Here is a 25,600-nt window from a genome sequence, read left to right as displayed (position 1 = left end):
AGAGTAATTGATGTTGCACAGCAGAACACTGAGGACAGGCCTGCTCTGTTCTCCTTCCTTGGGGGTACAATCTCCAATTCGTCTTGGAAAGGTTTTAGGGAAGGTTTGGGGCTGCCCTCCTACAGTCCTCTCTGCTCTCAAACTCCTGAGGGCAAAAGATGAGGAGCTGCAGGAAGCCCTGTGGAAGATTTGCAGCTTTCATCACCATTTTGGGGACGGTGACATTCTGCACAAGGAGAGGTCCCAAAATCAGAACCAGCATGAAATGTTGCAGGCTCTAACAAAGCCATTTCTTTCAAGACTGTAGAGCCCATTTGCATCTCACACCAGTACCTCCAGCAAGAGCAGCTCACTGCAACCAGGACACTCAGGGCAGGGTGGGAGAGAAGGCAGGCCACACTGACCCTTCAAATGCTGAACTGAATTTCTGTGTTTCTAGCCCCAAAATTCACAGTTCTGTAACCCAAATTCCTTAAAGACCTATGCAGTCTTTAAAACAACATCTACTTTTTGAAGTATTATACACAACAATGTTCACAGACAGACTGTGTCAGACACATTCTTGCCAAAATGCCATTTATTGCAGTATACCTTTACACGGCATACAGATAACCCATTGCTGCATCTTCTGTCAGAACTCATATTTCATTTGTACCACTTAAATAACACAGAATGTCATGTTTGTTTCACAAACTGTCAGTTAAGACTACCAAAATATACAGTTTTTTTCCTTTCCCCCTAACAAGGTTGTGAGGTACAACTGAATTTTACTATTTTATCTTCCTGTGCTTTACAAGAACCTTTTCATAATAGACCTATCAAACATTTCTACATTCCTATACAAAGCAAAGAATTACAGCTGAAATTAACACCATCTGGTCATTGCATTAACCTATAAAAATTCATTCAGTAAAAAAAAAAAAAAGAAACCAAAAAAACAAACCCAAAACAAAATAACAAACAACTGAAAACAGAACAACCCTAACAAAAAAACATAATGGTTGTTGCAGCTTTACTTAAAAAAACAGCCAGCTACACATATGCACAAGTTCTCCACGTGCATAAAGAAGAGTTTGGAATCAAGACATTTTGGGGTTTTTTTCTTGTGTTTGCAGCAAAGGCACCAATTTTAGCTGCACGGCAGCTCAGGAGTGTTTTATACTTCATTTAAATTACACAGGTTTTTAAGTTTGTCTGTTAACATGCAACATTTGTACCAACTGTTGCAATATTGTCCAATATACTCGGATCATTCCCTCTGGCTCAACAGTACAAATATTTACATCAGTTGTAAACACTCCTCCACCCACCCCATACCTTCTGCACTGAGTGATAAGGAACTGAAGTGGCAAGAAGCTACCCAGAGGCAGAGCAGAAGTAAGGCTTGTACAGAACACCACACTTGTGTTCACATGGTTTGAGATGCTCTGGAGAACTCCAGACCCTCAGTGAGGCTCCAGTGCCTGACATCTGACAGCACACTGACCACACACAGCTTCAGGCATCCAGACTGTGCTCAGGAGGTGCTTTTCTGCCCTTACTAGACTGACATCCCTGGAGTGGCTTCTCTCCAAAGTGCAGGAACAGCTTCCAAGGAGCCGCTCCGGAGTAGCGAGAGTCAAGCACACCAACTGTTGTATCTGTTTAAGGCCACCTACACTCAGCCCTCCCCAGGCTCATTTCAGATGCTTCTCTACTCCTTCGCTGCAGTCACGACGTGCTGCTTCCCACCTCCCAGCCCTGTGTGCCACGGCACCCTGTGGCACAGAGGGCAGAGCGCGTTCCGAGACAACCGCGGTGACCGGAGGTGCTCCGGCACTGCCCCGGTCACCTGGTACTGCCCGGGGTAAGATCATCTACAGCAGGACAGCCAACCTCGACTCAGCACCTAGGAAAGGGAATGCCTGAGATGAGACTGCTTGGAAAAATCTACTTCTTACCTAAGCCTTGAGAGACAGAGAGAGAGAGAGAGAGAGAGAGAGAGGGTAGTGGGACAGCCCAACACTATTGGTAAAATTAACTCTGCTTAGTTTTGGGGTTCTTGGGGTTTGTTTTTTGCTAGTGTATGTACCAGCTGCTCAAGAGTTGGTTCTGAGTATGGGATAATGCTTCCAAAATGTAAGTTATTTTAAACCACGTGACAGTCATTTGTTTACCCTGCCCCTCACACCTCCTTTTGGCAGAGATCAAGTTCAGCTTGATGTTTCATAGGCATTAAGTGCTCCAAATACAGCTGTCAGAAAGAGCTAGAGGATAGCAGTGTACCAAATGTCTGCCCAGCACAGCCACTTGTTACACTCAAAACACGTCTAGGAGTTAAATAGGAAGGATGCCTGCTATACAGAATTTGAGCACTGGTAATTGGTTATTCTTGCTAGCCCTTTCCCTAAATATCAAGAGTTTTATACATACAGTGCTCCCTCATCTTCTCCCCACCGCCTGTCCCAGCAGTCTTTAGATAAACCAAAGTTAGTTTAGGAACTTGCAGTTCCAATTCTGTTTAAAAAAAAAAAAAAAAAACAAAACACAAACAAAATAACCAAAAAAAACCACCAAGTTGTGCAAGAAAGCAGGGAATGTTCAATGAATCCAGATCTACTTTGTAGTTATAAAATTTCCAATGGCAAAGTGGTAAGGGCAAATAACCCAATGATCATATGGCTTAAGTTTAATGCAAAGCACACTAGGAGGTCCACGTGCAGGGAGAGAAGAGTCCAAGAAAGATGGAATAAGAAGTGTCCTGAAGATCAGTGTTTATGCATAGAATTCCTCTTGTTTGTGTGGTTTTTGGTATCCTCCATTAGACTGTTTTGGTTCATCCAGTGAATAGCTGCCTTCATCTTTTTTCTTCATTCTGTACAGCATAAATGCAACTAGAAACACTGCAAACACCAAGCCTACAAGTCCTCCAGCAATTACACCTGGAAGGGGAGAAAAAGACACAGATTACTCTAGATGCCATACCAGATAGTGCTACTATGATTTTAAGTTCCAGATTGTTCCTTACCTGTCCCTGGCTTAATGACTTAAATGAATTTATCCTTCTGTCCCCTCCCAAACCAAGCACCTGCTCAAATAAGCAGCCAGTCCTAGGGACATGGATCTCCCACTGGGCCATGCTGCAAAGCACACAAGGCTATGGTGTTGAACCATGGTAATTTGACTGAGGCAGCAACAGAGAAATTTTACTGTAACTTTTCAGAAGAGCGAAGGAAGAGGTTTAAACAAAGTTGCAGATAAAGCAGCCATTGCTAGCTGCTATTAGCATACTAATATTTGCCCCTGCTAGGGTTTTGACAACACAGAATCATCACCCTCATTTCAGAGGTCTAACAGAAAAGGTTGGCATCCTTGCTCAGACTGCACAACTGCAGCTTCTGCTGCCAGGAGACTCCAGGAATCTGCTTTTACCAGCTAGAAATCCATAATATCCAGTACCTCCAAGAACTTCTTTTCTGTCCATAATTCCTGAGGCTCCTGCTGCTTTGGCATTCCTCTCAGAGTCAGCCAGTACTTCTGAGTTCTGGGTTGGGAGGAATTCCTCGTCTTTAGTCAAGATGAAGTCTCCCTGTTGGGACATACAAGGCAGGTTATTCATCATATCTGTTTCTGGAGACTCTCTTCTCATCTAAAACCCTCCACCAACATAACCCATTAAACCAATCACTGGTTTTGACTAATTAACACCCATTTCCACCAAACCAACTTAGTACATGGTACGACAGACATCTCCCTGCAAAGGGTGTCAGAACTGTTAGTCCTCACCGGGTCTCCAGAGCCATCTTCAGAAACCTCCTCATGTGTAGGAACAACATCCCTTGGAGCTGTGGCCGCGGGGGTGGCAGCGACGTCTCCCTCGCCATGGACAGTAGAGTGGGGCTCGGGCACGTCCTTGGTGTCTGGCACATCAGAGCTGGGGATTTTAGGTTCAAGCTCATGGACCACAGCAGAGGCTTCTGAAGGAGTCACATGAACCACGGAAGGAAAGTGAGCAGTGGGACTTCTCACTGTTGTTGTGACTGCATGGCTTGTTGGTTTCCCATCAGGTGAGCCCAGGATGGATACTTCATCCTTCACCGCTACAACTGGCTCCTCTGTCACTGGATTACTGGTTGCAGAAGGGGATATTACTTCCTTTTCAGTTCTGCTCTCAATCCCATGAAATGGCTGTTCACTGAAATCCACTGGTGATGCCACTGTTGAGGAATTAGTTGATTCTCCTGAGATTCTCCAGGCGTGAGATGGGTCAGTCAGGGGACCTGCAAAACAAACAAACAAAAAATATTATCCTTTGCCAGTTTAGAGGCCTATTAATAATATCTTCAGGACACTTGTCTAAGGAGGATGCTTAACCTTTATAGTAAATTTTCATAATAACAGCAGTTCAGTTTGTAATTCCTCATCCTTTTCAGTGGAATAAGGAAGGCACAGACCAGTGTGGTATTCAGCAATACTCTGCTAGTCATCTGCTTCTCCCCAAGGCAAAAGTGCCTGTTTGTGGTGTGGTTGACAAGGAAAATCTGCTTTCAATACACTGATTCCTCAGGGTGGATATCTGAGTCTTCTTCCATAAACATTTTTATTTGATTCAGAGCAGTCACACCTTCAGTCTCAACTGCATTTGGAACTGATTTCAGGGTCTTAATTTCTGCAGAGTATAATCTAAAATACAAGCTTGTGGCTGGAAGGAAGCAGAAGCATAGCATGCTTCAGCTTTCAATAGCTTGCTCTTTTCTCACTAGCATCCCCTCAACTTCAGTACTGAACACCAAGGGTCTCTCTCATGCAGTTTAACAACCATTTTTATGGACTTTTCCCCCTACCCTAAATCCCCCTTATCACTTACAAAAACCTATGGCCCATGGGAAGATGCACATCTGATGACAGATAATGTTTGAGGGTGTGTAAACCCCAGCCTACCAACATGTATCAAGTGCAAACTTTGTCTCCTACCTGCTCATAAAGGGCCTTTTTATGATCTCTCTTCCCCATGAGTGAAGAATCACTCCAGTTTCATAACATTCTTCACACATCTCACATTAGCAGTCACATGGAGTCTACCTCTGCTTCTGCTCCCTCTCAAGTCTCCTACAGCTCATTTTCTACTAATTGTTAGTATTTCAAGGAATACAAGATTAATAGATTAGGCCCTTTCTCTGTTCCCAGCTCTCATATTGTGGGGTGGATGTGTGTGTGGATTCCTCACTCTAACCCCCTTCCCTTGGGTGCTTACTGAGATCTCAGTTGCCACATCCTAGAACAATCAAGCACCCCCAGCACAAGTGCTAATAACTCACCTGCACCTGAACCTGAGAACGTGTCGTCCTCATCACCAGATGAATCAAGGTCTTCAGGGGGAAGGTTTAGATTTGTAGTTTGCTTTAAAGAGAAGAGCAAAAAGGTGTGTCAGTGATGAGACTGAAGTGATCAGGTTGCTTGCACAGAGTCCTCTAAGGGTTCCTAGAGGTCACAAAAACTTTTTTTGTTCAGATTGCATTTTTTCTTCTTCCCTCATTCCAGCTCCCCTCCCCAAAAGACTAGCTCTGGTTAGTATGTTTGGTTGTTGGAAAGGTCAGTCTTGCTGACTCCTTTCTCTGCACTGCTTCCAGGCTGCAGCTGCTTTGGGAAAGAAGAAAGCAAGGAATCCATTCAGTGTTGCATCCTGGGAGCAGGCAATGCCCAGTCCTTACCAGCCTGTTTCAGGTGCTCACTGTGTCTTCCCTATCTACCAACCACAACACCTGCAAATCACTGCATTAATTCGAAGGAGCAGAAGGGAAGGGGAGGCAAAGTAGTTTGTCTTCTTTCCCTTTATGACTCAAATACTGTTCACATATCTGAAAGCAAAGCACCTAGCTTTGGTCTTAGCTAGCTAGAAGGAGAATCCAAGTCCCTTGTTACGACGTGTGGGCACTCAAAATAAGTCCAGAGACAGAAGCCAGCCTTCACTGTTGGAGAATAAGCCCTGAGCTTTCTCCATTTACACTCCAAGGAGTGCACTAACCAGCACTGAAATTCAGCTGCTGAAACGAGAGGCCAAAACCCCTGTTCTATACTTGTTTGTCAAAGCATACAACACTCAAAGCTATTCAGGATCTCCAAAGATGACAACACTTAGTGTTTACTAATTACAGAATGATTACTTCATACATCTCATTGGCCTGTGCTGTATACAGTTGCTGCTCTTATCACTACAACATGCCTGACTCTCAGCTCATGACGAGCCTCAAGTTTATTTCTGCAGGGCTACCATTACCTAACCAGTCATTTTCCCTTCTCAGATTTCAAACTGTAAGTCACTTCCAAATTTCATCTTTTTGACATCCAACTACATTCCCTGTTTTCACAAATTTGACTTCTATCCCATCCTCAAGTCACCTTTGTCACCCCTTTCCAGCACTGCCATGTGCAAGTTTAGATGTTGCATCATCCAAGCTGTGGGATCCCTATGATCCCAAGGAGTGCAAAGTCTCATTTTATTATGTAAAAAAAGGACAGATATTCTTGCCAGCTTTGCAGCCAGGCCCACTGTATCTCTCTAGCTTGCACTAACATAGTGTCACTTAAAAATGAATATAACATTCATCCTCATCACAGGAAGAAGTTAGCCAGCACCAGTATGTACTGTCAAAAAAATCCAGCTCTGCAGTTATCCCTTTATTACCTAGAATGGATGTGTTTATTGGTCCTATCTCCTTACTGTTAAGATACCAAGTTTACCCAGTTTTCTCTTCCATCCTTAATACCTTATCCATTCCCCACATTTCCACAGAACCAGCTTCCAAGGTGGTTAACTAACCCATTAGATTCCACCTCTCTGAAGACAAGTAACCAAGTTGTCACCAGCCTATTCAGCCCCAAGATCTTACCCCTTCTAGGCAATTATTTCAGTTTATGATTTTTTTTTTTAAATAACAAAAAGCTACGAACAAAAACCCCTCATATAGACATAATTTTTTTTTGCTCTTTTCTTCCCTACTGAAAATAACCCCCCCTCCCCCCCAAAGCACTATTCCTCAAGCCTCTGCAAGCATATTTCTAGAGTGAATTGCCCTTCGATCTCTTGCTTAACTGCAAGTCATGAGGTAATTCTGACTTTTAGATTTGTCCCTGCTTGTTTGCACTGGGCTTTTGCACCCTTCCACAGAAAGTAGGTCAGATAAGTACTTCCCATGTGTTTTCCTTCTTGTGTCGAAGGGTGATGACTCACACAGGCTGATCTCACTTTGCTTCAAATATTAAAGAGTACGAACTGTTGGTGCATAAAGAACAAAGAAAGAACTGCCAGGCTGCCCAAACTCAGCTCCCTCGTGTGCCCTTCCCAGCATGTTCAGATAAGTGAGGCCTTAGAAATTGCACCGTTTTTGTTCATGGGGGTTGGTGACCATTTTTCTCTCTCACTTCTCACACCAGCAGTGGCAAGCACAACCCTTTGTTCTTTCACTCAGCCTGGCTGAGCGCAAAAGGGGAATGTGCTGCTAAAGGTGGGGTTTGCATTCTCCTCCCAGTGGGAAAACTTCCTCGAAGCAGCTAGAAAACAAACTCTCCAGTTTTTTATTGAAGTAAGGCACTGCCAATACAGTTTATGGTATCACCATACACCTTCAGCTAGGATTGAGTCCACCTTCCCCCCAAATCTGAATATTCAGGGGTAGCTCATACAGATCTCCAACAACACCTAGACAGACTGATCATCTGCAGACCTCAACAATCCTCCTAAAAGGATCACAGACTGCTAAGAAATAAAATGGCGACTCTTGATCTTGACTATTGAGCCTGCACCCCTTCCCCTTGAGGGGTTAATAGATGAGGCTTGTTCAGTTGTGCCACGCTTCCTTTTTTCTTACTAAGTGTGTCCAGCCACCCTACCCTTAACCAGGGTCCAACCCAGGACAACCTCTCCTCACACCTGAGCTCTGAGCCTTTCCCAGGCTGCTGCAAGCTCTGCCTCTCCACAGCTTTGTTATGCACCCATTTGATTCCTAGTTTGATTCTTGTATCTGAGCAGGGATAGTGAGGTCCTCCTCAGAGGAGAGAAGCCCAGGACAGCCCAGTCTAAACCAAGGGACACCCAAGGTGTTCCGTGGCAGAGCTGTCCAGCAGCTGCTCAGCACCCAGCCACCCAACATGACCTACCAACCCCTGAGGTTGGCTGCTGCACATAAGAGAATAATAGAAAATATGAAATAGGATCAGTAAAGCCTGCTTTCCACAGTTTTATATGAGAACTTAGTGCAGTTACATGTCCCAAGGATCTTGTCCCAGCTGCTCCTCTGGGCATTGTGGCACCTCCCTTTAACCAGGCAGCTGGAGGCTTGGGATCTGAGAGGGACTTTCTTTGGCCCAAATACTCAAGGGACAGTACAGGATTATGCACATGTGGATAGCAGTCAGAATGCCCACAAAGTGCTGTAATTTCATGACACCATCCAATCTCATGACACATGAGTATTAAGGAACATTTGCCCAATTTATGTAACTGTATGGTTATATAAGGACTACATTTCTTGCTCCATAAATTACAGCTTCAATGGGCATAAAAGATGGTAACCTCCCCACAAAACACAAGCACTGCAGAAAGGCCATGCTTCTATAATGATCTGCTGCTGAAGGATTTCAGACACAGCAAGGTTAGAAAGCACTGACTCAGGACAGCATTGGAAGGGACTGAACTAATTTGGGTTTGCATCAGGAAGACAGACCGTGCTGTTCAAAAAACAAACACCTCATGGTCAAGGTTTTTCAATGACCTTTTACTGAAGCAGACTTACACCAGTGGGAAAGGTTTTGATTAGCCAAGAGGATTAGGGGCACAGAACACTGGGTTATGCTATCATACAAAAGACCTGAAAATAATTCCAGATTAAAACAAGCTTACTTTACCTTTCAGAGAGTGGATCCTTTGAAGGATCTCTGATGATATCTCATGTACTCTAGTAAAAAAATCTTTACATTCTGATCGAGTACCTACAACAAGTTGCTTTTTTACCATTTAACAAGCTTGTGTGGTTTTGTTAGCAGTTCAGACAGCTGGTTGGAAATACTCGTCCAGTCCTTTTGATCCACTGTCACTGAATTCAGTTGCATGTGAGGAGTAAAATTTTTAACTGTATTTTTGATATGCTTTTAACCAGTGGAAGACCCTCTTCCACAAGGATCAAAGCAGCCTGTTTAGGGGAAACCCTGGGGTGACTGTTAGCTTCTGCTCTTGCTGAGCACTGCATTGTTGCAGAACAATAGTTATTCAGTTCTGCTGGGACAACCAGAAAGCTGCTTAGTGGCATCTTCAATTTAATCAACAATGGGCCTGGCTTTCACAACTCATTAGCAATATTATTAGATCCAGAAGGCTGACATAGCCCAGACTTTTTTAAAGTATAATTTTTAACTATTCTTCAGTCTTCATCTTGGTCAGAGTCTCAAAGCATGGATCCTTCAGGGCTTATCCCATCAGCTGCTACAGAGCTCCCTCCTGCTACAGCAGAGATCTGAAGCACTCTGTCATGATGAGGGGGAGATTTGTAATTGATTAGTTGATCTAACCCTGCCCCAACTGGGAACCACATTTATTTAATTTGATACATGCAAAAGGAAAGAGCTTTTCTCAAATTGCTCTTTGAGGTAAGCAAAACCACTGGCTTTGCCACAAGCTGCTACAAGCCCTTAACTAGATTAAGGATGATTTGTATCCAACTCTTCTTAATCCAGTTAGTGATCTGCAGTGTCAAAAACACTTGAAATCCTCCATTATCTGAATAAAGCTGTTAAATTTGCACATTTATTTCCCCTAATAAATCCTTCTTGCTCAGCTGAAAAAGAATGAACTGTAATGAGCTCTCCCACCTCAAACAGCTCCCTAGCCATCCTGTGAGAGTATTGCAACTGCATGGGAAGGAAAACCTATAGTTTGCTCTTGTTTAAGAGATATACAAGAGCAAGACAGGCATTTGCCCTGTAATTTGGCTACAATAGAGCATCTAGAAGAATACTTTCAAAAGGATTTGAACAATTAATTCTTAAATAAACTGAAACAGAAAGGTTTGTCTTTCACCTTTTCCTATAAACTGAAGAGCAGAAATGCTATCTGAGGCAGAGCAGCCCAAAGAGCTTCTAACCTCAATGTAACGTTGGTATTAGTGTGGGGGGAAGACAAAACCACCTGCTAAAGGAAACTTTAGCTTTGTTAAGCTAAAGTTTTATTCTGCAGTTAACAGCCCATGCAAAATTAACTCCCATCCCAGATGTTCATGGTCGGGAGACAGCTTCAATGGTTAACGTAGAAAAAAAATTAAAAAGAAAACAACCCAACAACAAAAAAAAAAAAAAACCAAACAAAAAAAAAAAACAAAAAAAAACCAAAAAAAAAAAGAAACCAAACAAAACCCAAACCCAACCATATAAAAACCATGAGCAGTATCCTCACCTATCCCCCTTCTTTTACGGACACAGACTCTGGAATTAAGTTGGCCGTGCAGACCTTCTCTTTAACAGTCAGCCATAAATTCTGGAATAGCAGAAAGACAGCTGATGCTTTTATACAGCAAGTCAAGAGTGCAGCTTGCATGCAAGCCTTTTACATCAGAACTCAGCAGCAGTGTGGCACCACCTCACCTAAATTCTCTTGCAGTTGTTTCTCCTGCTACTCAAAACAAACCCTTGGTGATCACATAGATTAATGAAGTATTTCTCTTCCTAGAGGAGCCAAAGATGCAGACTAACAGCACAGGCCAAAGACAGCTAACAACCACCCCACACACAGTTCAAAGGCTGGACAGCCTAGATCAAAGCAGTATTTTATCCCTGGCTAGTGTTCCAATCCTGGACTGCTGTGACAACAGGAGTGTTTGAACTTTATGGTCCCTTCCAACCCAAACCCTTCTATGATTCTACAAACTAAGTCACCAGCACTTCATACTTCCTAGTGCCCTCCCTGTTTCAGATGGTGGTGCTCCCCTGAGCCCTCAGCAACCTTTTGATGTGCATCAACAAGCTTCAGCATCCTCACTCTTCCATCCATCAATCTGTGTCACCTGCAAGGCTGGAGAGTGGCTCAGAGGGTGCTCCTTCCAAAGACAAGCAAGTGGAAAGCAAAGGGGGCTCTTGCTCAGCAAGGCAAGCACCATTTTAGCAGAAAGAGGTAATTAAGCCAGTTAATCTGGCTGCTTGTCTATCAGACCATTATTAGTGTACAGCAATATGGAAAATCTTGGTTAATTTCATTCTTACTGGCCTCCTCTTCTATTTTTGCCTGGTGACATGAGAGAGGAACTGTCTGAGAGAGAGAAGTCCTGGCTGTGTTTGAACTCCCTGATCATTACACAGTAGTTTCCTCTTGACATTCTGCTCTCAAAGGCAGAGAAACACCTTCCAGTAGGTGCTCAAAACAGGATGAGAACTCTTAGGATCTATTTCAATATTGGCAGAAAAAAGCAGACTGTAGACTGCCCACAGTTCATTAGGCTGTGATCCTCCTTTTCTTCAAGCTGTAGGAGCATACCCTGATCCTTTGCACAAGATGCAGTGGCCAAGGAAGAGCATCCAGCTACTCCACAGGCACAGCAGCCAGTGTCCCAATGCTCCTAGAGGCTCCACACTATTGCCCAATCAACTTTACATCTTCTCCTCAGAGTGACAGGGCAGCTTTTTTAATTAAGTAGGGCAGAAACACCGTAATCAACATGCCAAGAGCAAAAATGAAGCAGCCTGTCGCCATCAGGTTAAGTTTCACACTGTACAGCAGGGCCCTTTTACCTCCCACCTCCCACAAGAGCATGTCACTTCATGCTTCCTGGACCATCCCCTGCATGTCTGTTTGTGCACTCTCATGGTGAACCAGATCAGGGAACTCGTCTTGTTAAACTAAACAAAAGGAAAAAGAAAGCAAAGGAAAAAAACAAAACCAACAAAACCCCCCCCCCCAAAAAAACCAATAAAAAACCAAAACCCAACAAAACTAAACAAAAAGAAAAAAAGTAAGAAGAGGATAAAATATCATGCAAAGAATTTTCCAGCAGGACCAGTTTCCCAATCCTACTCAGTGCATGAATGCACAAGTGTTTGTGTTGGCACAGGGCAGAGCGTGGCAGCCAGGGCTGCTTAAGCATTCACAGAGACTCACAGCCTGCATTCTGGGATGCTGACACTCATCCCCCAGCCCGCCATGCATTATGGAAATGCACATCACCAGACTGCAGGCAACACGCAAATCAGAGGCTGACTCAGAGGGCCACACAGGTTCATACAAAAATGAGCAAGGACAGGGGCTGCAGGGAGAGTTCTCTTCTGCAGTGTTTGCTCATGGACAATTGTTCCAAGGTCTGACAGCAGTGCTTCTGAGTCCTCCCAGTCCTCCTGGAAGCAGGAATAACAGTAGGAAAGGCTAGACACACATCTTGTTCAAACCAGAGCAGTTCTACTTTCATTCTGGGTCACCTGAACTTTACAGGAGGCCCAGTGCAATTGCCATTTATTCCTGGACAAAGAGTACATTGAACATCCTTCATCAGAGAGGGCTGAGCAAAGCTGGAGTAGCTGGAGTCCCAGAGGGCCATGGATTCCTCAGCAGGGGAAGCTCACGGCTGTGCTCATGGCAGCAGGGACAGCACAGCAGCTGTGCACGGGAGCCCTCTGTGCCGGCAGTGACAGAGCACTGTGCCAGCTCTGATGCAGAAGAGCTCAGCTGCCTCTCAAGTCCCTCTCAGCCAGCTCAGTCCCTCAGCAATACAGAAGTGAGTTACAGCCTGTGCTTCTGCTTTTTCACCTGGACAATGTATCAAGCAAGTAAGTTACTACACACTGCTTTCACTCACACCAACCTGCTCCTTCCAGTCAAGCAATGCAGCTCAGGCCAAAGACTGAATCTCATCACAGCCCAACACATCCACAGACGTGGCACACAACAGGCACACAGCTTAATTCTGTATCAGTGACAGGCTGTCACAATATGGCCAAAAGTGGGGTCCCTTTTGTCTCCCACGTTTAAGGCAGCCCATGCTTTGAAGATGCAGTCTAATGAGAAAGCTCATTTCCCTGCAGATAATCTCATGAGAAGCAGCCAGTTCAGTTTTATGTTATAAACCACTTTTCTTTAAAGATCCTTCCCTGCAGCTCTTTAACATACTTGATAGTTCAGGCATTTGTTTCTTGAGCTAGCACAAAAAAGCCACAGCCAGTGTATAAGCTCAAAGGGTTGTGCAAAGTAGGTGCAGCTCACTGAGGCCCATCCATCCTGGGAAATTAATTTCAATCTACTTAAACTGGCTTGAGAAATGAGCACTGAGCTGCCTAAGTCAAGACTAGGCAAACCTACCTTGTCTTAAAACCCTCTGACTGAAAGCCACCAGCACTTCTTACTTCCTAGTGTAGCAAAACCAGCAGGGAAGATTCATTCTTACAGCAACAGCCACTTCATCTGCTTGTTTAGAAAAGAACAGACCAGGAATTGCTTGGTTTCAGCAGAGGTGGGCCACCCATCCTTGAAACCTGACACAGTAAGGCTGAAGAGGGGGGCAGGCTAGCAAGCAGAAAATCTTTATGAAATGGAAACCTATCCAGCAGAGGACTCCAGCAGCCCAAACCCACACATACTGGTAACTACAGCACAGATAAATGCAACCCTCTTACCAGCAGAAGAAATTTGAAGTGACAGGATATAAATACCTGCTGCCTCTTCTTCCTGCACACATGCAGCCCCTGCTGGAGTTCAGGCGAGAAAGAGCAACTCAGCTCCCACAAGGCATCAGCAGCCACGGCCACTTTAAGTAAGAGACTGGACTTTGCAGTGCTGCTTCCAGCACATATAAACACACCGAGTTTATGTCTTCAGCGTTCTTTGCCAATTATTCCCAACCAGCTGACCTGTGGTGGAGGCAAATTCCTTTCCTTGCCCCATCTCTTGACACCACTCACCCTGTTCAGCAATCAGCACTGAGGACTGTCATTGCAGTTAAACTTGCCACAGAACCAGAGTTTCTGACAAGTGCAGCAGTGGGCTTCAGACTGCCTGGCTGCTCCTTAGCAGCACGCCTGGGCTGGGGAAGCCAGTCTCCTTTCCCCACACACCTAAGAAACCACACAGCTCCCAGCGAAGCAACCATTGGCATTACAGCCCTGAGGCTGCAAAATGGAGTCCAAGGCTGGGCTTGAGGCAAGAGCTGCAGGTGGTGAGTGCCCCCATTTGTTTCATTTGGGACTGGCTTGTCCCAGTAGCCCTGTGAGCTCAAAATGCTCAGCGAGAGGCTGTCGGCCACGTGCCAGGACACCGAGAGGCCCAGGCCCCGCACGGGAGGAGGCGGCCCCAGGCCCCTCACGCTCCTCCCGCCCAGGCCCCGCAGGGGAGGCCCGGGCCTCCTGCCCAGCCCGTGGCTGCAGGACAGAGCACAAGCCTGCAGCACCAGTGTCGGGACATGGCACAAGCAGCTCAGGGACTTTGGGCCCATGGGAGCACAGCTTGCTGTTGTCATCTTCGGGCAATCAGCTCAGGAAGTCCCAGCTCAGAAATCAGAGGTGTGGCTATAGGAAAGCAAGATGTGGTGTGTGGCATCTCAAGTCCTCAAATTAGGGTGGTGGCAGCCTGTGCATCACTGATGCCTCTCAGCAGCACCAGAACATGTGTGCCTCTGGCCTAGGGAAGACTGTTTCCTGGAGACAAATGCTGTGCAGTTTGGTTGGTGGAACTACTACCCAGTTGAAATGAGCTCCATGGCTGCTTTTATGTGATCAGCAAACTGCCACAAGCAGTGCTACAGCTGCACAAGTGCTCTGACCTGAGCAGATGTGATCCCAGAAGTCAAAAACCACCTCATCACTACTCTACACAGTATTCTGAGGGGGAAAGAGACTGTTCTGCTTCGCCTGAGGAAGGAAGCCAATGTACAGCCAGGAACAATTGTCAGACAAGAGAAAATGCAACAGCCTTCAGTGTCCAGACACAAGGATAGGAAAAGACTGAGCTTCTTATTTCAAGAGTTTCCATCTTCACCACCCTGAAGACCAGTGATTACGTAATGTGAGATATGCCAAGGAGCCAGGAGACCAAGCTCTAAGATTTCTTGAAGGATCACAGAAACATTTTCAGTCTACTACTGATGCATACATGTTTCTAATTTGAGCAAACTGCTTGCAGTGCTATATTAAATTAGTGAAATCCAAGTTTCAGATAAAAATCCCTAGTGTACCAAACTAAAAAGCTTGCACTTAGGGCAGGACTTGTGGCTTCTAGCAGCTAGGATGTTGTTTAAACCTCAGCAGAAAGATAAACTTGCAACCCTGGAGTACCAAAGGTCTCAGCTAACGCCATTAGTAAACTTACGTGAGACTACTCAAACTTACAAATACTTGGCCTTACAACAACAAAACAGCTGACCAGGTATTCCAGTTAGTTATCCAGAGTTACAGCGGAACTGCCCAGACAATGTTTTATAAGAGGATGTATTCTACAGCAACCGGATATGGACAGGACAACAAAAGTTGCCTTCTGTTTGCTTACACCTCAGTGACACCAACACCTGCCAGCTGCAAGGCCTGTTGCTAACAAACTGCTTTATCTTCCCAGCTGATCTGCTCACAGTCTAACCTACAAAACTTAAATCAGCTCCTTCACATCATGACAACATCCCAAGCCTCAACAACACAAGACAAAGCCTCCTTGATTGCATTTGTGAAAATTCCGCATTTTCTTCAGAGGGATGCACAATGAAGTCTTCAAGGCTTGTGAAATTAGTTTTTGCTAATGTCCTGGGGTGACAGGACCTAAACCAGGACAGCTAACAATGTGTATTTTTCATCCATGCATACCAGACATGTGTTCCCTTGGAATGCTGCATTTCGCTATAAATGTAACACTCAGCTGCAGCATCACACAACCTTTCAACCACAACCCCCTCTGAAGAGCTGATGGATCAGGGGACTGGAAGCACCCAGAAGGAGCTGCCTGGCTTGAACAGGCACCAATGCAATCTCTCTCACATGTGCACACCAGATGGCAGGACCAAGGACATCCCAAAACCTGATCAGTTGGTGCTGTTGCTTGTCAGTCTGGTACAGGAGACCTTGATATTTGCAAGAGAGATACAGAAGCAAAACTTGGGCAGCAAAATTAGCCAAGAGCTGGCATTCCACAGCACCTTTCTGATCTGGTCACAGCTAAGCTCCAAGCAGTTGTGACTCTGTTCTTGCACAGCAGGGCTCACAGCAGCCAGCACCAGTCTGTTAGGAATGAACTCATGAGTCTCAATCGACAGCCAGTGGCTGGACTCACACAGACCATGCAGGCAACTTTACATTTTGGGTTTGACCCAGTGCGAGGCAGTTCCTTCATCTTGGCAGGTCTTACACTAGCACACAGCGGATTCAATTATCCTCGTGGAGCTCCAACTCAGTATATTCTACTATCCTTGGTGTTCTTTTTATGTTTGTTTCTATGGCTCACCCTTGCCAGCTTAGATCTGGTGAAATCAAGTTTCTCCCTACATTATGAGGCATGCTATCATATTTTTCTTATCCACAGGATCTCAGTGTTGACTAAGCCAAGGTTGTTTATAATGCAGAAGTCATCCCTGTAACAGATGCAGTTACACTGCCATGACTAAGCCATTCACTAAAGGACTGAAACATCTCCACCAGAAGCAGGAGGCACATCTCAGATCAGGAATACCCTGTTCCCCTATCCCAAGAGTCTTCTCAAAGAGGCACTTTCACCATTACCCCTCCTTCCACAACAGTCCCAGCAGCTCCTGAAGAAAAGCATCATACACATGTTTCTCCTTGGAATAAGCAGCAGTAGCTCAGATGATCTTTGGGCACAGGCTGGACCACATTCCAATGAGTTATTCTAAGAGAAAACACAGTTCAGACTGCATGGATTCCCTTTGAGAAACACACATGCTCACAAGCACTGGAGCACACAGCCAGGGATCTACCCACGTGAAATGGCACAGACCAAGCTCACAGCGCTCCCTCCCAGGACACTAATGGTCTCTGTGCTCAGTTTTACAAAAGCACTGCTAATCCTGCATGTACTACAAAGTTCTGACAGCAGTTGCCCCATTCACAGTTAAATTATGCAACACCTCAGTGAGATTATGAGAGCTGACTGGTGTACTTCCATGCTGAGTCATGAGGGTGTTGAAGTATCATTGCAGTGATGAAGCACCAAATGAAATCCTCCCACCAGAAACAGTCTTTAAAAACCCTGCTGCTGCAATGGTGCTCCAGTCACCTACTGTTCTACTCATTTAATTAATGGACATTAATTAAGCATTTCTTGACCAAAACCTACTGGATTAAACCGACTCTGACCCAGTCACACTGTTTCATACCACATCTGTACAGCAGAGCCCTGAACAAGGGACTGTTACAAAGGTGAGATAAATCAGAGCTTCCTTTTGATCTCAGCTGTTATCCAAGCCTCACCTCCTGCTGCCATTTTTGGGTATACAGCTTGTTCACCTGTCTTCCCCATGGCCTTCTTTCAGAGCAGCCACCAAATCAGGTGGGGAGGTTAGAGTTTAGTGGGAGATGCTACCATGTTTGTGCACTCTGGATGCTCTCCTGCCTCACATGGGCAACTGTAAGATTTCAAGCTGGGATTTGGACATCCAAAGTTTTACACATAGTTTAACACACCTATACTGTGAAGAGACAAGAGCCACTTCTGTTCCATTAGACCACTAATGCCACTGCTGACAGATTGACAGGCACCATAACAAGTCAATAAAACAGTGCTAAAACTGCAAGGCAAGGTGAATGCTTTACTACCAAGTTACTCCTAGCACAGCATGTCCCCTAGTTCAGACCAGTTTCTGTCAAGAGGTACCATCAGTATAGCCATAACAGATCAAACTTGTAAGACACTCTTCAAACATCACTAAGTTGAAGATATTTCATATATATGAATATATGAATAAATGTTGGTGTCTACTCAGTGACTACCAACTCTAGCCAGCACATTTTCCCTCTGAATAAAGCAGAGCATGAAATGCTGAAGGACCACTTTATGGGCCAGGTCTAAAAGCACAGGCTGAACCACTGGCATGTACCAGCACCATCACAACAACACTGAATGCTGTCCCAGGTGTGTAGTATTCACCTCACAATACTCAGCTGATGGATTACACAGGATTTCTCACACAATTGTACTTGCTCATCTCTCTGAATTATCCAAAACAGGTTCGGTTTCCAAGAGAAGAGTTGTGATCCTCTATTGTGAACTTTCACTTTCTTTTACTGGATACTGCAGTTTTCTCAGCTTCATAATATTCTGGGCCTGCAGCCAGAGACCCACTGGCTACATCATACTAGTAAATTAAATAATATCAGAGAGCATCCCCAGGCACTAGAACAGCACCAATACCATCATATTATTAGAATGATTTATGGCATAGTTTTGAGCCTTGCCAACCAGTATTCCCCCAAATAGACACAGGAAGGTTCTCAGCAGGCAGTCTGATGAAGGGGGTGCATTACAGAATAGGCCAGACAATTAAGATTTCCTACACAGTTGTTTCTCTAGCATTTAAGTTGGTCACAAGACACCTTGTGTCTAACATGCTTTACTGTACTGGGTTTGCATGTTAGGATTTTGCTAGCAGGGGAACTACAGGAGTGGCTTCTCTAACAAAACAGAGCTTCCCCTGTGCCTGACAGAGCCAGTGCCAGCCAGCCAGGACAGACCCACTGCTGGCCAAGGCTGACACCGTCAGTGGCAGCAGCAGTGCCTCTGAGAACACAATCAAGAAGGGGAAAAAGTTATTGCACAGGAGTAATTGCAGCCAGAGAAAAGATGTGTGAGACTAGGTGAGAGTAGCAACCCTGCAGACCCCAAGGTCAGTGAAGAAGGAAGGATAGGAGGAGCTCCAGGCCCCAGAGCAGATTCCTCAGCAGCCCCTGGTGGAGCTGTGCCCCTGAAGCCCATGAAGGTCCACAGTGGACCAGAGATTCACCTGCAGCCCATAGAGGATCCCACAACAGAGCAGGGGGACACCCAAAAGAGGCTGTGACCCCATAGGAAGCCTGTGCTGGAAGAAGGTCCTGGCAGGACCTGTAGCACCCTTTGAGAGAGAAGCCCACAGCAGACCAAGTTTGCTGGCAGGACCTGTCACCCTGTGGGGGACCCAAGCTGGAGCATCCTGTTCCTGAGGGACTGCACCCCATGGGAGGAGATCCATTCTGGAGCAGTGATTTAAACCTGCAGCCCATGTGAAGGACTTGCACTTGAGAAGTTTGTGGAGACAAACCCTTTGCAAGGGACCTCACACTGGAGCAGGACACTGTGAGAAGTCCTCCCCCTGAGAAGAACGAGCAGCAGAGACAACGTATGATGAACCAACCACAGCCCCCATCCCCCTAAACTCCTGGGGGGAAAGCTGGATAATCTGGATTAAAGTTAAACCAAAAAAGAAGGGGCAAAATGGAGACAAGGTGTTTATAAGATTTGGGTTTACCTCTCGTTTTCCTACTCTGAGTTGATTGGTAATAAATTAAATTCCTTCCCCAAGTTGAGTCCATTGTCCCTGTGATGGTCACTGGTGAGGGTTCTCTCCCTGTCCTTATCTCGACCCACAAGTCTTTTGTTGTATTTTCTCTCCCTGCCCAGCTGAGAAGGGCAATGACAGAGCAGCTTCAGTGGGCACCTGGTGCCCTGCCAGGGTCAACCCACCATGTTTACTTACAAGCACCAGTGTAGCAACATTTGGTGAATCTTTTTAACCCCTTCTGGCTGCATGCTGGGTGTGAGGGGGGAGGGCACACTGAGCATTTAACACTCTTGAGCTACCAGAGTAATAACTTTTAATTATTCATAATCACATCTTCCAGCTTGTGTAGAAAGAAGCTCACCAGTGCTTCACAGCTCAGTGCAACTACAGATGCAGACTGGGGAACTTTTTGCAGGTTAAACACACTTCAGAGGGAGCCGGTGCTGCTGCAGGATTAAGCCAGCAGCTTTCTTCTGCAGGCCATGAGTCAGTCGATGTGAGAACACGATAGCACAGCCCTCCTTGCCACTGCCCAGACATGCCAGAGTCAGCCTCTTTTGTTCCGTGCTTTGTTCACTGATGGGAAAATAGTCACGATCTAGATGATTCCTCCGTTAGGACAGAAAGAGATTTAGAAGTCAAAGTTGTCTAGCTGCAGGCTGTTGGGCAAGTTTCGATGCAAGCTTCACCACCACTCTCCACTGCATGTAGGTGCCACTTACATGCTGCTAGAGCCAGTGAGGTGGACAAATCTCATTTGTCCATCAAATCTGCTGGTGTGAGAGTCTCTGTCATAGTTTCATAAGCAACAGAGCACAGCAAGTGAGTGAAAAATATCACATATATTAGCATCTGTATTAGATACAAATTCAAGCAAGCTTTGTGGTTCTTCTGCTTTGGGCTTTTACCCATCAGCTCCCTGACTGAAGAAAGCCTGGACTCTGTCCCTAAAGAAGATCCCTATTAGCTGGTTGATGGGATAACAGGTTCTCTCCTTGCAGATGTTTTTACCAGAGACTGATGTTTTGGTAGATCAACAGGCTGCTCTGAGCTGCTGTGGTTGTGCAGAGCATAGGTATCAAATCTCCCAGATCACCATGCTAGGGCCCAGGCACACAGCCTCCAAACTCTGCTGTCAGCTGGACAACAAGTAGCATGTGTCTCTCTCTATAAATATATACATACCCATATTTGTATTTCTCCACTCTTCTGGTCTCAAAGCATAGGAAAAGACAGCATGGGATCCTATTCTGGGACAGGAAAGAGCCAGGTAGTCTCTTCCTACAGCACTGTAGCTGCCAGCTCTGATCCCCAGAGAATATATAAAGGCTTCCTACCAGCACAGCCACAGCAGCACCACTGCTACGACATGGAGCTTCACAAGAGCTCTCATCTGGAACTCGTTACATTAATCACCACTTGCTCTCTAGAAAGCAGACTGGCTCCACTCACCCCTGCCCACCTCTGGCTTCAATCTACAGCCTGCTCCTCCAGTAATCCCTATATAAGCAAGGGGCTGGACCGGAGCTGCTGCCTGCCTCTGACCAGGATGTGTACAGCCACCAGCATTAGGAACTAATTAGCAAGAGCTTTCCTGTGTACAGCACAGGACAATCATGGTCTGCAGTGCCGCCCAGAAAGCATTCAGCACACTCCCCTTCCAAGTGGAACAGAGTTCAAGTTTCCTTACATTTAAAAGAGGCAACAAGCTCCTCATCACATGGCAGAGGCAGACAAAGAGCAAGCCCCAGTCTCCAGCTATGGTTTGTGTGTGCTCAGGTGATGGAGCCAGTGCACTCTGAAGAGTCATTGTGTGAATTGGCTGTACTCTGCAGAAGGTTGCCTGACAGGAGTGTGTGCCTGGGACTGCCCACAGCCAAAAAAATCAAGACTGTCAGCCTTTGCTTCTATGACTGGAAATCAAGACATTGGCATTACTGCACAGGCAGTATAGAAAAGCTACATAGTGGAGTATGACAGCACAGAACCCCCATGCAAGGTAGGATACCCATGAGTATTTTAAGCTGGTTGGCAGGCAGTTTCCTATGTTGTATCAGCACCCTTGATTTAGTCAGGAGTCGTTCTGCAAAAGCAATCCAGAAGACCTTTCAGTTATTAGAAAAGCCTGAACACCAAGACACAAAATGAGTGGACATTAAAGAGAACCATGTTGAAAAAACATGGGCTATGGGAGAAGATAGTTCTGCCAGAGAGCAGAGCAGCAAGACACAGAGGTGAAGCAGCAAGAGTTCTTCAACTGAAATTACCCCAAGGAGTTTCTAACTAGAAGCCTAGCAGGGAAAGCCATGACTTACAACACCTCCATGACTCAGTTGTTACTGCAGCTCCAGTGACTCAACGGGAAGTTCTATTGCCAGCTCCATCCAAATCCCACTAATACACTGGTTCCCATCCAGCAAAGCAAGCCTCACTGGTGAGACTGGTCTCAGCAGCAAGATACAAACATTACAGTCGAGCATGGCAAGGAGCCCAAGCTAACAGACTCCATTGGACCCGTGCCGGTTCCACAAGACCCAGAACGCCGACTGCAGCCAAGCACTGCTTGAGAAACAGAGAGCTTGGGAAACCACCACATTAGCAGATGTTGCCCCACAAGAGTTGCTTGTAGGAGGTCCAAATGTTATCTCACCTTGAGGTGAGGCTTCACAGAGCAGTAACTTTTCCATTAGCATCCCCACAGTAGAAAGTGCACTGTCCCAGGTTTCTAGGCAGGCCAGATAAGGCTCATCGCTGCGGTACACCAGCAGCCAGCAGAGCAGCAGCTCAGGTGAAGCACACTCATCAGTCCTTAAGAGACCTGTTAACAAAGCTGACACTCAGCTCTCCAAAGGAGGCACCACATGCTTTCTGCATTTAAGAGTATCTTCTCAACTCAGAATTGAGCCTATAAGAAACATCAGAAGTCCTTGCACTCTTGGTCAAAACAACTTCCCCACTGTAAGTTCACTGCCTATATCAAAGTCTACAGAGTAACAAAAGCTGCTCACATCTAATCCACAAATAAACAGTGTCTTTAAATATTAAAATGCTCTGATGCTTACTCAACAGCTCACAACCATCCCACCCAAATACAACCACTTATGTTTCTGCTCATATATATTCTGCTCACTCCAGAATGCTGAGATGGGACCCAGCTATAATCCCTAATTTCTTCCACATTCTTTAGCAGAGGAAGACTACAGTTACACTAGAACAGAAGAAAGCTGCTGTTCTAGCCAGCAGCTGATGTTCCCCACTGCTTTGCTAGATCTCTTGGCAGGAACAACTGCCCAGGCTGTTTGTTTATGGAGAGAGTTACCATAAATTTCCACAGATAAAAAGTCCATCACTTTGAGCTAAATCGCTCTCAGATAAAGGCACCAGAGTAAAGGTGTTGTGCTCCTCTTATAGGCAACTTGAGATCTAGCCAATAAAGCCTTGACAAAGCAACTCACCTTGGAGCAGACGTGCAGGGGCTGGTCAGATAATCGCTCTCTTTGGCTCCACTGATTACATCGCCTTGACTTAATGAGGGCTTAAGCACCCAGCAAACACAGACACCTACATTTAGGTGCTTCAGCATCAGCTGAACGCTGTCCTGAGGGACTAGTGCCATTTGAACATAGCAAGCCCATCAATCTTCAGCTGTCAAGGAGTGTTGTATTAGACGTCTTCTACTCTTCATTATCTCAAAGCTATTAGGATGAAAACACTAACGCTGCAATGCTGAAGCACTGCAATTTTATAATTGGCAGCACCTACTCAGGAAAAGGCCCTATCTTCTCTCTCCCAAGAAGCTCCCTCCTCCCTATAAGGAGGGCCTAAAATCCCAGCTCCTCAGATGCCAGAAACAAGTGTGGAATGTCCCTCTCAGGGGTATTAGTGTGGTTCCTGGACACAGGAATCACTTCAAACAAGGTTAGGACAGAGTGCTGGTGTACAGGCCACCTGGAGACATCTGAGTACAGGCAATGCAAAACACATACTTAAAATGGACCAATTTTGCTGCTAAAACAGCAGCCTACATTTCAGGTTTGTGCACTAACGTAATTTTAGAAGGCTTACAGATTTCTTGCACTTGCTGTAACTTGTCTCAGGTTGTTAGAGAGGATTGTTTGTTTCCAGAAAATTCAGAGTGCTGCCATTAAAATGTTAGCTCTTCTCACCACTTGAAACTGAGAGAAACCTGGAACAAAGACTACAAAACTACACCAGAGCCCCCTTACACCACACAAACTCCAGCTCATTTGCCACTGCTCTACTCAGAGCTGACCAGATGCAGCAGTCACGGTTTCACCGGGAGGTGCCCACCAGAAGTCAGTGTTCAGATGGAGAAGCTCTGCTTACAGTGCTAGATGAATACTGAGACACTGCTCTGTGCATACCATAGAAAAGAAGTGCTTCCTCCTTATCCACTGCCTGCATGTTTACCAAGCAAGCTGGACTGCCCAATTTCTTCTAACCAGTTTACATTCAGACAGGAATGACACCACCCTTGGAAAAAGGTTTGTCCTGCTCTGGTAAGCTTCTGTCAATCACCAGCATGCACCCACACCAGACAAAACAATCAGAAACAATCCTCCTCCCACCACAGGGGCTGGACTGCCCACTGCCCTCCTGCAGCAGGATCAGTTGGCTTCTGGGCAGTGTTGTACTGTGTATAAGTTTCTATTTTAGAGAATAACAAGGTTACACTGTTAAAATGGTAAGATGTATCAGCCTTCTCAGTTCAAGGAAGTCCATGCCTGCATCATAATAACAGAGGGTAATTACTGTCATAAAGAGTGTTTTAAGCAATAAAGTGTCACCTTGAAGGAGACCAGGAACCTCCCCAATCACTCCTGCAGGTAAGAGTACTCAGTAAGAAAACAACTATTGTTTGGCCAGCTTCTTTCTCCTGTTTATTATTCCAATGACAATATGCATAGATGAGCTAAGTTACATAGCAAGAGCCAAGGGCCAAGCCATGTGGCAGCAGCAGCATGGCATCTATCCCAACAATCAGACCACCAAGAACCCAACACAGCCATGGCAATTCCCACAGCACTGCAGTGTGGCAGATTCAAAGTACTGTGCCAGGTCACTCTGTTTCAACACAAGAGGTTTTCAGACACTCAATGCAAAATCATACTTATTCCAGATGGGTGGGAAAGGCAGATTAGTCCCTGTCACTGACATTCTGACATGGGGAAAAAAGCCATGTGATTACCAGAAGGAAAACAGCCTCAGTGCTGAGTCACCCTGGAGAGCCCCAGGACTTCTGCTCCTCCGTGTGCTCACCCTTGAAACCCCTCGATCTGCAGTGCCAGCCACGCCTGAGCATCTCATGGGCACAGGAGAACTCCAAACAAGTATCTACTTCATGTCCTTCTCATTTCTAGTAAGGAATATTTATCACAGGGGAATTTTATCCAAATAGAGTTCAGAGGCTGCAAATTAACTGCAGTTTCCCCACTTCATTAAGCAGAAGCTTACTCAGAAGTTGAGAGCAGAGCCTTCCTTCCATGGAACAGTGCTGCCTACACTCACATGTTTGTAATTTTTAGCCATCTCATAACGACTCACTGCCATGTGGGACAGGACGGTCCACGTTCAGAACTACAGGCAAAGTTCACAGACAGAATGGTACAGAAAACCAGAGGTATTTCGAGCAGCTCAGATCCCACTGTGCACTTTGTTCTGCCACTCCTTATCCAACTGGTGCTGCAGTTTACCCCTAAGCAAGTTTTAAATCAATCACTTCAGAAAGAAAAAAACCCACCAGTTTTACTTTGATGGCCCTGCCTGCTCAAACTCTCTCATGCTCCACTTTCTTCCTAACTCATCCAAAAGGGAAGACTCCACAACCGGTGCACACTCAGGTCTGGTGGGGGACCACATGGGAAGCAAAGAAGCGTGTCCCTCATCTCAGAAGAAAGGGACAGGACTGAGGCTTTGTGCCCCTCGAGGGGCGGCCACAAGATCTCCTGCCCCGCACCCTCCGACCGCACACGGGGCTCGACGCCGCCCAGGCTGCCAGCACAGACCTGAAGCGGCGAGCACAGCACTTCACGGGGCTGCGGAGCCGGGTTTCCGCGGCAAGGCTCTCGCAGGCGGGGCAGGAGCAGGAGCAGGAGCAGAGCCAT

At 45.8% G+C, this 25,600-nt stretch overlaps 1 protein-coding gene across 1 annotated transcript; it reads right to left on the bottom strand.

Moving 5' to 3' along the window:
• Nucleotides 1-559: 559 nt before the first annotated feature.
• SDC1 (syndecan 1) lies at nt 560-25,600 on the bottom strand. The gene is made up of 6 exons (XM_041420024.1): nt 25,453-25,600; nt 22,931-23,010; nt 5,298-5,379; nt 3,766-4,259; nt 3,439-3,568; nt 560-2,921 (listed from the first exon to the last, which is right to left on the bottom strand). Exons 1-6 carry the CDS (start codon nt 25,598-25,600, stop codon nt 2,755-2,757), a joined length of 1,101 nt encoding a protein of 366 aa, XP_041275958.1. The 3' UTR covers nt 560-2,754.

Source organism: Onychostruthus taczanowskii, unplaced genomic scaffold (genome assembly GCF_017590055.1).
Source record: "Onychostruthus taczanowskii isolate IOZ18803 unplaced genomic scaffold, ASM1759005v1 scaffold11, whole genome shotgun sequence".
Lineage (NCBI taxonomy): Eukaryota > Metazoa > Chordata > Aves > Passeriformes > Passeridae > Onychostruthus > Onychostruthus taczanowskii.
Note: the sequence above shows the minus strand (reverse complement) of the source record. Positions and strands in the feature narration are given on the sequence as shown.